The sequence below is a fragment of the Portunus trituberculatus genome, chromosome 25 (genome assembly GCF_017591435.1).
Source record: "Portunus trituberculatus isolate SZX2019 chromosome 25, ASM1759143v1, whole genome shotgun sequence".
In the NCBI taxonomy this organism is placed as follows: Eukaryota; Metazoa; Arthropoda; class Malacostraca; order Decapoda; family Portunidae; genus Portunus; species Portunus trituberculatus.
The window spans coordinates 8,898,653-8,912,697 of NC_059279.1; the positions used below are offsets into that span (position 1 = coordinate 8,898,653).

At 42.4% G+C, this 14,045-nt stretch overlaps 1 protein-coding gene across 12 annotated transcripts in view; it reads left to right on the forward strand.

Annotated features, from left to right (window-relative positions):
* The window catches only part of LOC123508978 (protein trachealess-like), a 586,870-nt gene that overhangs the window by 410,454 nt on the left and 162,371 nt on the right, over nucleotides 1-14,045 (forward strand). For all 12 annotated transcript variants that reach the window (XM_045263073.1, XM_045263069.1, XM_045263076.1 and 9 more), the window contains one exon: nucleotides 7,056-7,091. In XM_045263073.1, coding sequence (XP_045119008.1) covers nucleotides 7,056-7,091 — 36 coding nt within the window. The remainder of the gene's footprint in view (nucleotides 1-7,055; nucleotides 7,092-14,045) is intronic.

The window sequence follows — 14,045 nt, forward strand, 5'->3', positions numbered from 1 at the left end:
CTCGCCTGTGTCTGCCTCATCCCGTTAGACACGCGAATATTGGATGTCTGCTCGTATACTCACTACCCTCCTGTGATGTCTAGTCGTACACTTGCACTCCTGGTCACCACGTGTTTGCCTGACTTAGGGCTCGCATATATACTGACGACTATCCAGTGGCTAAGTTCAAGGCTTCTAAATACACTAAATGATCATAGTACCTCCTAAAACATCAGCTGGACAGAGTTTCAAGATCCCCAACCTCCTGTGAACCTCTACAAAAAGAATATGTGTCCGAGGGGCGAGCGTCTGACCTTGACTTCCCTAACATGCCTCGCCTCACCTCACCTGCGGGGCGCGGCGGGGTCTCAGGTGATCCCACGGGGAGGCGTCTGGGGTCCCGTCATGTTGGGTCACCGTCTCCCCGCCGTCCCAACACGCTAGTTTGCGAAGGTCATGTTTCCATCCCGAAGCAGCGCTGGACCATCCCACGTCCGCGAGATTCGACGTGAAAAAGAATGAAGGTTACGAGGAATGAAAACACTGATAGAATCTTGTTGAGGCTGAAGGTTCTCTCTCTCTCTCTCTCTCTCTCTCTCTCTCTCTCTCTCTCTCTCTCTCTCTCTCTCTCTCTCTCTCTCTCTCTCTCTCTCTCTCTCTCTCTCTCTCTCTCTCTCTCTCTCTCTCTCTCTCTCTCTCTCTCTCTCTCTCTCTCTCTCTCTCTCTCTCTCTCTCTCTCTCTCTCTCTCTCTCTCTCTTTGTTGTGCCCTTGAAAGAATAACACTTTGCCTCGCAGCTGGAAAGTAGTGAAGCTCTCACTGCTGGCTGTCCACTCGCTATTCTTGTGGTGGCTTGTCTTCTGGTTTGTGAATTTCTTGATATTTCTTAAGACACTTTTTGTTCTGAACATTTTCTAACGTTTGCTTTGAATTTAAAGTAAAGAAGTCAATGTTTTGTGATTTTTGTCCTTGTACAATTTCAAATATATTGTGGTCTCTTTTTTCCTGTTTCTTTTTGTGTTTACTCCTGACTTGAATATTAATTCAAGGAAGTAGTTTGCGTATTCCGCTTCCTGTCTTTGCACAATATGACACAAATTATGAGTTTTTATCCAGGTGCTGTTCATTGCCCAGTTGGTACACATACTTAAGACACACACCTGCAGTGGAGCTTCTCAAAATGAGACTAATCACATACAATATACCTTCCTAATGCACATGTTTCTCACAACGCTGATCGTGACCTCTCTTTAAGGAGCAGCACCACATTGAACCAGTAAATATTGCATGAGTATAAATTTCTTGCTAAGAAGCATTTTACATGGTATTGTATGCTTTAACGTTAAAATTTAGTCATTAGGCAAAAGTGAGTTGTGTACGAATGACCCTGAGCTCCTCCACTATTAGACAAGTTTTCTCATAGTCACCTGCAAGTTTCCGGACACGTAGCCAGGATTGTACTACAAATTTGAGTCCTGCAAGGTGTTTATATTAATAGACATCCTTCCTCGGTATTATCTTGAATTTTTGCACTTTTTTTTTGTACACGTTGAAGAGATAATGTACCTTTTTGTAGACTAACCAGCCTTTTATAGTCGCTATGTATTTCCCTCCTCTTCATTAAAGACTCGAGCTATGAAAGAGTTAACATAGAATAGAAGAACTAAACTTTAAATTTTCATTAATAGAACAATATTCACGAGTCTTTATTTGAACTTTATTCTTAGACTAACTATCCTTTCACAACCACCATATATTCTTATTCTATAAAGGAATCGAGCTTTGAAGAACATAAAATCAAAGCATAAGCAGACCAAACTTTATACTTTAACTAGAGGACAAATAGCAGAGATGTTCCATTCATCTGCATCTTTAGATTCACCATCCTTTTACAATCACCATATATTCATGGGCTTTTTTTTTTTTTATAGAGGAATCGAACTATGAAAGAATTAGCTCTAAGGACATAAAGACTTGAGACTTGAAGGAATAGCAACAGAGCCTCATTATTTCTTGTATCTTTAACGCTCGCCAACCTCTTGCAGTCCCCCTCATATTCCCTTGCAGTCACCGTATATTTCCATTCTCTTTATAAAGGACTGGTGCTTTGAAGGAATAATGGCAAAGTATGGATGAAACTAGATTTTAATACGGATTCTCATTACCTGTATATTTTCTTGCAGTTTACATGTTCCCATTCTCTATATAAAGTACTCGAACTGTGAAGGAACCAACAAAGTGTAAGGATAGAAAGACCAAACTTACACTTTTAATCGGGAGTCTCATTACCTATACCTTTTTGAGTCGAGCGTCGGCCAGTTGGCGTGAGACCCTTGCACCCACCCGGCCAGTAACTGATAAGGCTGATAAGGGTGATTAGTGCTAACAGTGGTCCCTCATTAACGCCCTTGTGCCCCGCGTCACTGGGCATCAGTTACGCCCTGACACAACGCCCTTGCCGCCTATTCTTGTTTATCTGTTCCTGTGTTGTATTGATTAGCGTACAGGTTTTTTTTTTTTTTTTTCTCGGTTATTAATTCAGCGGCGTTAGTTTAGTTCTCTGTAATCTGGTAAGAGTCTCCTGTCAGGGTCACTAGTAGGGCTCTCTCTCTCTCTCTCTCTCTCTCTCTCTCTCTCTCTCTCTCTCTCTCTCTCTCTCTCTCTCTCTCTCTCTCTCTCTCTCTCTCTCTCTCTCTCTCGTCATTTTCTTCTCAATTTCACTACATGTATTTTTTTTTCTCATTTCCTATCCTGTTTAATGTGAACCTGATTTTTCTGTAATATTACATACGTCTTATTCTTTTCCTCCTGCCTCCCAGCATTCACATCCGTCTCGTTAAGAAAACCAGACAGGCAGACAGACAGGCGGACAGATTTAAGTCCAGTTAAACATGCTGAGAGACAGGATTGCTCGCACGCACACACACGCACACTGACTCTCTCTCTCTCTCTCTCTCTCTCTCTCTCTCTCTCTCTCTCTCTCTCTCTCTCTCTCTCTCTCTCTCTCTCTCTCTCTCTCTCTCTCTCTCTCTCTCTCTCTCTCTCGACCTCGCACACGTCACCGGACACAGACAGAGTGACTAAGGGTGAAAACACGAACGCTTCCCTCCACCATTACGTTTCCCAGGACGTATGTACACGAAAGGAGATAAGCGGCCGCCTCTCCCCCCGCGGCACGCCATAGAGTCTTCGGACCCTTGCGTGGCGGGGTCGAAGACTTGGCCACATAGACATAGCTGCTAGATAGTGTAAGGGACGGCGTTCAGGGCTGCTATCATACCGTCCACTTGGTATTATCTAGCCAGGACCGCGCGTTATCTCCCCAGGACCGCCTCTTATCTGACGAAGGTGCGAGTTAGTGCGGCTTTCTCTCCCCCTCTACCTTCAGACGCTCAGGTGACGTCGTGGAGAGGCGGTCAAAGGGTGAAAGCTTAAACACTCTATAAGGGAGGAAGGGAAGTGCTTAAGGTACCCGAAAATAGCAATGTTGGTGTAATGAATTAACTTTTTTCACTCGTGGTGGTCAAGATTATGTATCTGTGCTATAATTAAAGCAGTTGTAAGTAAAAACAGCAACGACAGTAACGTAATGGGGGAAGAAAGACATAACAGTCCAGTACTACGGCGACAAGAAAGCGAAGGCAGTAAGTCAATTATATTATACATTGCTACACACCGGAGTGATTCCAGCAAAGGTTACACAAACACAAGAACCAAGGAAGCTAGGTGTGCATGTGAGTTGCCTGCTACTGGCGCCTCACACTCCACACACACCTTGGCCGCCACACTGAGACACAAGGTTCAAAAATGCATATGGAAATAGAACACATGGTTCTATATCCACGGTGAAAGATAGAAAAGGATATTAGTAATGCTTTATAGGCATGTGAGTGGGTAGATGTGAGTGCGTGTGAACGTCAGCATGCTCTTGTAAAATCAATCACCCTGTAGAGTTTTGGTGCAATGCTTCCCATCAAATCTTGGACTGAGGTGTGTCGTCAAAGATCCATGCTAAGTGTCCGAGGTGTCCGTCCGCTCGTGGCACTTCACGGACTCAACCAGACCAGCCAGAGACAGCTTTTTCTCATTGATTCTTAAAACATGTCATCTGGATACAAACACATAGGTAAAAATCCGGTTGGCAACTTGCATGATAGTAAAAACACAATCAAAGGTAGAGACTCAAAATCAATGCCTCATAACTTTTTAAAGCATATTGGTTAGGTATAGAAATGGGTAGAGACAATGTTAGCAGTGTTGTAGTGAGTGATACAGTAAGTTTGTATAAGGCAGTGAGATAACTCCACGCCAGCGACATTTGGACCCATCGAACCACTGACACAAGCTCTCTTCCGACATCCCGTTACAAGGCCGGAGCAAATTGCAAATAAAAGAAAAAAAAGTCAATATCTCCAGTTTCTAAAATCACTTTCTTGACCCTGGTAACTCAGTTTTTCTTTAATTCGCCCAACTTTCAAATGCACCACTGGTTATCTCCGTTCATTTAAATAATTACTAATCGGAGCCTCGCTATGACGTGAATTATTGCTCCTGATTTCCATCCCAGCTGATCAAAACCCGAAGCAGAAGAAGAGAAAAAAGAATTGATCCTCTTTTTGCTGCGTGTCAAGTTGGTTTGGTGCTGCAACGCCGCTTCGCGCTTTACCGAGAGGGAATTATCGATGACTTCCAACAACACTCCATAAAACCCGTTGTTGCCTCCGCCCTGCCCGGCCCGTCGATCCATACACTCTCCGGATACTCGTCCGAAACCGTCGCATCTCACTTCCCGTCCCCCTTCGCCTCTCTCCGCCACTGCCACCCCTTCAGCGTTACTAAGTGTTTTAGTGTGAGCTATACGTGACGCTTGCTTCTTTTCTTCAATCGAACAGAGCGACTGGCACGGAACTGTCAGGAAAAAAATGAGCAGCCTTCACGACTTGATCTGGTTTCCCCAAAAGTTTCCATCAGAAGTCTACCGCTTCAGTGACTGGTGGAGAACGAGAACGTGAAGTCATGCGTGATATCAATTACATGCCGCTCCCTCTCAGTATTTTGGTCAATAAGTCACGGTACAGTGCGCAGTGAGTACTCATGTTCATGTCTGAGTACAACCTTGACTCAGATGCAGTAGTAAATGCGCAACACCTCCGAAATTAATATTGTTATGATTACGTTTAATGATTATTTAGTAGTAATAGTAGTAGAAGTTGTAGTAGTACTAGTAGAAGTAGTGTCTTGCGTCTCGTCTTAACCTTTTTGCTGTACTGGTTTCATTAAGTGAGTGTAAGATTCCTTGCCCGATAACTTCTCTCACTTCAAATTATTACTGTTCATCACCCCCTGACACTCTTCCTTCACCTCCCTCGTATTTATGTTCGCTTCATTGCCCTGGCTTAACACTTTCTTATATCCTGACTTACACCTTCCCTTCAGTACGGTAACAAAAACACTTCTTTAACTTTTACTAACACCTAACATTCCTTTACCTCCTTAAAACTCCCACTTCATTCATTTCTTTTATCTAGTAATCTTCACTTCATTAGTCACAAACCCTCCAATCAATACACCAACCTTCCTTTTGCACCCCTAACACTTTCACTTCATTCACCTATACAATCACCCTCACTTTCTGCCTTGACAGTAACCCTACCTTCATTTCCCTGACATTAACCCTCCACTACTCACCTTAACTTTCACGACACCTTCGAATTAGTCTACGTAGAATCTAGAATATAACACACGTAACCTTCGCTGTAATTACTCACATACCGCCACCTAGTTCCTCGATCTTACAAGGTCTGTGGCTCCATAAAGACAGCTCTGAGAAAACAAATATATATCTTCCTTTTTTTTTTCCTCTTTCGATCTAACATGAAGAAAGATGTATTAAGAACCCGTGCCTGAACAGGTATGCGCCGGGCATGTAATTCACCTGAGATTATCCGTGCGTGGTGCGGGTAAAATCTGTGATGTAGTGTTGAAATACATCGAGTGTATCGCACAATATAATTTTTCTTCTTGCTGTCTGACTTGACTCAATTAGACTTCAAGGAACACGGGACGAGCAACTGGATTCTCGCTGACCTCAGTGCGGCTCTTGCTGTTTCAGGGTCCCGTTGTGTGTATCCCTCGTGCCAGATTCCTCCGCAGGTGTACTCCAAGGTTTTCACGAAGCCCGCCCAGCTACTGTTGCGATGGGATGTGTTCCGGGTGTGTGTGTGTGTGTGTGTGTGTGTGTGTGTGTGTGTGTGTGTGTGTGTGTGTGTGTGCGTGCGTGCGTCCGTCCGTCCTTTTTTCCATCTTAAAGTATGTTTTTACTGCAGGTCGTGTTTTTTTTATTTACTCTTTTATAGCATTTTGTTTTCCTCCGTGAAGGATTTTTATACTTCGCTCTTCAGGTATGGGTCAGATTGTGTCCTAGAAACTCGATCGCCGCAGACTATGACAGATACTATGCCAGATGTTCGAGTTTAATGTTTAAGAATGAGGCACTTTCTATCAGAGGGCAATCGGAGGCAAAATAAAAAAAAAAAAAAAAGGATGGATACTCTTTACATTCGACTTAATCTTAGTTCTTGATCGCGTATAAGAAAGGTAGCGAGTCCCCGTCCTGATATGTTATTTCACCAGTTTCGAAAGTCATGGTGTGTGGAAAATAATAGTGGGTATGTAAATGATTTCTTGTATGCTGTTATCATTGTCATCTCATATTTTTTCCCCTCTCCTTTCTCTTTCTCAGTGGTGTCTGATATAATAATGTTCTTCATCGATAACCTTTAGCTCTGCCAGATATAATTGTCACTTTTCTTACAGATATGGCCAGCGTAGGACGTTTTTGCCCCCTGTCTTACACTTAATTAGTTCCGTAATGACATGTTTTTCCTCTGTATTTATTATATTACTCCCTCACCAGATTTTCGGCTTGACGCGTCACTCCCATAACTCTCTATAATCATGAACGTTCACCTGACCTTCCAAGTTTACGACCGTAGCTTTTAGTTTTACCTCTTGTTTTCATGTTGAATTTCTGTAATTGAAATCATGTATCTGACCTATCACCTGTGTCCTCCTCAGTCTGCCCGGCGGTCCCTGGTCCCAGCTCTCACACAGGTAGGTCACAAGACGCCCACAGTGGCCCCCTCACCTGCCCACACCTGTATTGGCACGTGAGTAATGGCATCCGGGTGTTTTCTCTTGTTTCTGTCTCTTGTTGATAGATCACAAGTCAGGAAAAAGTTGCGATGCTCCTCTGTGGTGAATTGGTCACTGTGGTGTTGCTGTGGTGATGCTGTGGTGTTACAGGTACCCGGGTCGTGGCTGTGAAAGTGGACCATGATGTAGGTCGTGCAAGTAATGCCTTTAATGTGGGTGGTTTAGGAGACTTATTACCAGGAACTTAATGGGGTCACTTTTTCCAGCATCCACTAAGGTCTGTGATGTATGTTTCTCGCACCGACACAGAACCACATGCCTAATTCAATTAATTCCTTAACCTTTTACCGGTACGTATTTCCCACCGTTTTTTCTCTCTTCATCTCTCCACCTCAAGTGAAATTTTTAGCATTTCTTGTCTTTACCTTGTCCATAACTTAACCTTAAGATCATACAGATAATAGACACGGAACTAAATAGCTTGGAAAGACAGGAAAAGAACTATCACTCGTGACTGAGATCCACACAGACGGCAAAACTTTACCTTAGTCCTACACGAGTGGATAAGAATATTACCTTTACGACTGGATCTCGCACAAAAAGAAGTGTCTGGACGATCCTCACTGTTGTAGGTGCTTTAATGCCTCCCATTCCCGTAAATATTTAGACACTCGGCTTTCGCTTGTTGTAATGTTGATGGTTCGTAAAGCTAGGAAGTTCTTCATTGCCGAAGGAGACAAACGCTTGTGGTACGCCAGGAATTTGCAGAGAGAGAGAGAGAGAGAGAGAGAGAGAGAGAGAGAGAGAGAGAGAGAGAGAGAGAGAGAGAGTATATATAAACACCACATGACCCTGTACTGGAATCTCAAACAATTAATAACTTATGTTCTAATTCAGCAGATTAATATTATCATTCTATTTGTTTTTGCACTTTTTTTTATTCGTACACAGTCATGATATTCACTGATTCTTCACAATAATAGGATTGGATAGGTGTTCTTATATTTAATTATTGTGCTTAATCGGTAGCTTGTAATCTCTAACATTTATATTTCTTAGATAGAAAAAATAAAAATAAATAAAAAATATATATATATATATATATATATATATATATATATATATATATATATATATATATATATATATATATATATATATATATATATATATATATATATATATATATATATATATATATATATATATATATATATATATATATATATATATATATATATATATATTCGGCATATATTTGTGTACTGGTCCAACGTGTATTTTCCGCATGAGCACATTTGTAAATACCATGTTTACTTAAATTATATTAACTGTTAACTAGTTACTGATGTATTTTTAACTCAACCTCTGAACAGTTAAGAATTGAGACCACCTGCCTGAGATACCGTTCGATAACAATACACTTTCCTGCTAATCAATAGTTGGACTCAGGTAATAGCGCTAATTACTCCGGGTAGCAGGTAGGAAACACTCACATATAACACTGGCACTCCTGTTTTATACATTTTTCTCATTAAATTCGTATACATTACCGAGCACAGCGAGGAGGAAGTGATCATTACGGAGTGTGCATGATAACCGTAATTGTTTGTCGGGAAGCAGATGGAAAATTGTCCTCATTAGTGTGTCGGTTGCGTCATTTCTGCTTTAATTACCTGCGGGATGTTGGTGGTGATTGTTATGGCGAGAGGCGGCGTGGTGTGAATGGTGAAAGTGTGATTGTGAGAGAGAGAGAGAGAGAGAGAGAGGTGGAGGGACGGAAAGAGAACACACACACACACACACACACACACACACACACACACACGTAGTGTAGTGGTTAGCACGCTCGACTCACAATCGAGAGGCCCGGGTTCGAGTCCCGGTAAGCGGCGAGGCAAATGGGCAAGCCTCTTAATGTGTGGCCCCTGTTCACCTAGCAGTAAATAGGTACGGGATGTAACTCGAGGGGTTGTGGCCTCGCTTTCCCGGTGTGTGTTGTATTGATGTGGTCTCAGTCCTACCCGAAGATCGGTCTATGAGCTCTGAGCTCGCTCCGTAATGGGGAAGACTGGCTGGGTGACCAGTAGGCGACCGAGGTGAATCACACACACACACACACACACACACACACACACACACACACACACACACACACACACACACACACACACACACACACACACACACACACACACACACACACACACACTTACTTCCTGGGTCTTCCTTGGGTCTTGCATGGGTCCCTTACTCTAATCGTTCCTTCCCCTCACTTCACTTGCATTCCTTCCCGCATTTCCTTCCCTCCTTTATGTCCAGCAGAGTTCGTAATATCTTTTTAACGATGTAATGGACAGCTGAGTGTTGTGTGGGTGGAACATCACGACTCCTTGGGGAACGTGAAGCAGCGAGGAAGAAAAGGCACTATTTTTATTCCTGCTTTTTCAAGGGACTATTTATCTTCATTGAAATTACGGTAATTGGAGCAAAAGACATCTACTCCCCCTCTCCGCCACCTTCATTTATAGGACACTTGAAGGAGCCACGATAATCCAACTCTTAAAAGGAACTGATAAGAGAAGGAGTGTAATCATAATGTGCTGAAAGTTATGAGCTGTTAAATTGGTGATCAAGAGATAGCGGAGGATCGTTACGGGCCGAATTATTTTCCATATGTGTAATTAAGGGTGGAAGTAGGCAAAGGGGGAGAGGGAGGCTCAGCAGGTGACGCAACGCAAGGTACACTCGTGGACACAAGTCTGTTAACGTGTCTTTAGGTTTTCCCTTTTTCCCTTAATACTTACATGCCTCCGTTATCACAAACCACTGTAGTACATATTCTTTTTTGCTTTAGTTATTTTTAATTATTATATTCGATACTAGTTCTTTTTGTTTCTTTGTTCTGCGATGTAGGTGTCTGTAATGAATTGCCACAGCGCTTATTAATGTTGAATGTTGTTGCATATCGCAGTAAAAATGTTAATCTGGCTAGAAATTGCAAAATCTATTTTCTTTTTATCCACTCTTTCCTGTGGTTGCTAAGAATGTTGGTAAGAATCAGTACTTTTATTTTAGTGATATGAAGTGTTGCATACCGTTGTGAAAGTGTTTTGAGTTTTCTGACTTATAAAAAATCTATTAATCGTCATGTTTTATAAGGAGATTGTCATCAAAGAGTGAATGACTGAGTGAGAGTGAAGTTTATTGTAGCAGTTTATTAGTCTTCTTACACCACGCGCCTAAGTTAGGTGACGGGACAAGCAAATGACTTGCTTTTTTAAACTATTAACTTGAAGTAAAATGAGATAAACTTACAATAACTCCGCTTCATTACACCTTAAGCAATGCAGACTCTGAAGTGAAGAAGTAATCATGACGCAAGTTTATTTTTAATCCGTTACCGATAAGTTTTCATGTTCGCTGTCCCTCAGTCACTTGCAGCTGTTTTTCCTTCAGCGCCACGTATAATTTGTCTGAGGAACAACCGCCGGACACACACAATCATGGCTCATAATGATGAACGCGGATACTCTTGCTCTGGTGCTTCCTCGTATATCCATCTTCATATGCCTCGCTTTCTTCATTTTCCCTCTCACCTGCTCATTACCAGGTATAAATAATTAAGAGCATTTACCTGCGCCGTAACTCAGCCAATACCTTCATTACCGCGACGCCGTATTACTCTCACCTCTCCCATACGCACCGTAGCGCTAGACTTAAATGATAAAACAGCTCAGATATGTCCCCCAAAAGCACTGTATTTCAGGGCCAAATTACAGAGGCCGCGTAATGGAGGTGACTGTATCGAGGGCGGGATCTGTGCTGGGGGTCAGAGCCGCTTAATTGACTACGTACCTTCGGGAGTCCAAAAATTAAATGAGAGGGCGAGAGAATGATGAACACGGCTCTTGTATAGGGAGTGTGGGAAGGAGGTTAGAGAGAGAGAGAGAGAGAGAGAGAGAGAGAGAGAGAGAGAGAGAGAGAGAGAGAGAGAGAGAGAGAGAGAAACACTAAATACACAGTGCAACGGAAAAAATGCAAACGCCACTTCTTGTTATGATAAAGAAACAACACACAGAAAAAAACAAATGCATTAAACAAACAGAAATAACAACATTCCATCCGCTTTTTGATAAGAACCTTTGTTGCGTGGATAATTTTAGCAGCAGAACAAGAGCTACTCATGTATCGGCAACACAAACAGGTACGCGATAACAGATAAGGAGGAGGAGAAGCAGAAGGGGTGCGGGAGTAATTTAATGTAATGTGATAATGACACTAACGTTACTTGGACTCTTGAGAACGCTTGAAAAAACATTCGAGCGGGAAGGATAATAAGAGAGGAGCTTTATAATGACAGAGGCGAAGGATTAATACAAAGAATAACACACACACACACACACACACACACACACACACACACACACACACACACACACACACACACACACACACACACACACACAGATTACCTCGCTAGATAAGAAGATGAGACACGACACAATGTAAGGGAGAAGAAAGGAAGGAATGGGGATGAAAAATAGACCAGAAGGGAGGACAGAGGAGTGAGAGGGAGCCTGGATATTGACTGACAGATGGCTTTTTCCTCGCCACACACGCGCCGCCACACTCTCCCTCCGTCAACACACTTAGGGGAGGACCTGGGGGAGTGCTTGGGAGTGGAGAGGGGCGAGGCAGGGGAAGGAGGGACAGCGCTGAGGGGATGGGCAGGGAATAATGGGGAGACATCAGCAGGTTCCTCACGCCGACAGCACAGTGGTGGACGAGGCAACCTGTCGCCGGTACGATCTGTTATTGAGGAATTTGTTTGTCTGCCGCAAATATTTCGCCGGTGGACCACGTGGGGCGGTGCTGCGGCAGCGGAGTGAGGAACGATAACAGCAGGTAATTGAGGGCATATTTCAAAGGTTTGAAAAGAGTTGTATGGCTGAATGTTTTATTTTTTCTTTTACATGACTGGTATTTTTCTTTTTTGTATATGTGAAAAGTAACGTAATCAGTAATTAGTGTTCTTTACATGAATAACTTGTCTCCTACCTAACTAGTTTAGATTCCATTTGAGATTTTTATGAGTTCCATAATTTCGTACTATTTTAAGCCTAAAGATACTTATAGATCCTAATTTAATGGAATATTCGCTAAAGTATGTCTTCTATAAGCAGATAGTTCAAAACTAACTATTAAATTACTGAACCTTTCAAAACATCACATTGAGTTAGCGTGCTGGACGAACCAACGTGTCTGCGGAGAAATGAAGGAGAGATCTTTATGTCAGGAGTGCACAACTGGATTTAACTATGAAAGCTGGTCACTTTAGCTTCACGAGAAAGAACGCCAGTGCATGCACCACGACGCATCGAGCAGTGATCATTAATAGCAGCATCATAAAAGTCACATATAGAATGCCTTTTCAAGAGTGAAACTCTTGATACTCTTGAAGTTTATTTATCCATTTACTTATTTCTTTTTGTTTAATCTAATTTTATTTATTCGTCTAATCTTTTTTGCTTTCAAGTCAACTTTTTTAATATATCTTTCATCTTCGTTGTTGTGCTTTGAAATCTATCACGCGTTCTCTTAACTTGTAAAGGAAACCTACATATTGCCCCATCCAGCACCGTCACCCCCGACCTACCTCTTATTCACGACGTCCCACAGGACAAAAAGTGAAGATATCTCTTGCTGATGACAGTCTCATTGGCCAGGCGAGTGTCCAGGCCGCCCTGTTCCTCCGATGTATATCTCATCTGATAAGGAACTTGGGCGAGTGTGAGTCTTATCTGATGGTCTCAAATCCCCCGCCGGACAACATGAAGAAAGACTTATCTCTCAATCTCGGATGTTCTTGAGATTGATTCCTCAGTTGTCTTCTGACTCTTATAGGAAGAGAACTAGTTTGTTTTTTTCGACTATAACTACCACAACAAATGTTAGTACTACTATCACTACTATAGCTACTGCTGTTCCCACGATCGGTTCTACAAAATTCCATCCGTGGAGACGCAACGGCACCAAGAATACGCCGTTACGAACACAACCGCTCGCTGCACCTCGCTAGCAAAAAGATGTTCCCGCTACCTCAAGGTGTCGCTATACTCTTACCTCGCGCCGTCCCGTCACTCAACAATTGACCACTATCACGGGACGCCTTCGCAACTAAACCGCGTCACTCCTGCATTAACACATGAAAATCACCTCATCACAGGGGGCTTTTGCAGCAAAATACTGTTGCTGTAAGATAGTATAATTGACGCAGTACAGTGACGCTGTCGCGACAACCAAGCAATTTCTCTGTTGTAAAAGTGATGTTGCACATTAAAGCGATGGTTCTCGCCTTACAAGAGCATGCGTCCTGCTTTCCTTTGGTTACTCTGGGCATTAAAAAGATAAATCAAACATTAGATATCGAGATGGAATTTACCTAAACAACCATAAATCAAACATATGACGATGGCTGCTGCTGCTGTCACTCAAACTGCCGTTACCTCAAAGCACCATTTCCTCTCTACTGGAATACGAGACATGCCTACTGTAATCATTCCAATATAACTACCTACCATTGGAGTCTGGTTAGGTTTGGTTAAGTTAGACTAGATTAGATAGCATAAGTATTTGTGTCTACTTTTCAAAATCACAAACAATAATAAATGTATCTTCTCTTTCCTTAAAGCGCCATATGGGCTCCGCACCAACCAGCTGATTCCTGAATCTATGTCTGTCATCCGCCATCCTATTTGAGAAACATTTTCCTCCTTTACAGAACCGCCTGTTGTTTACTGCACCAACTGGATGTTATAAATTACTACATTAACCACTTCTTGTGCCGGTAACCCAAAATTACCTTCCTACTTACTGCACCACATCACTTGACCTCTCATACTCGCACAT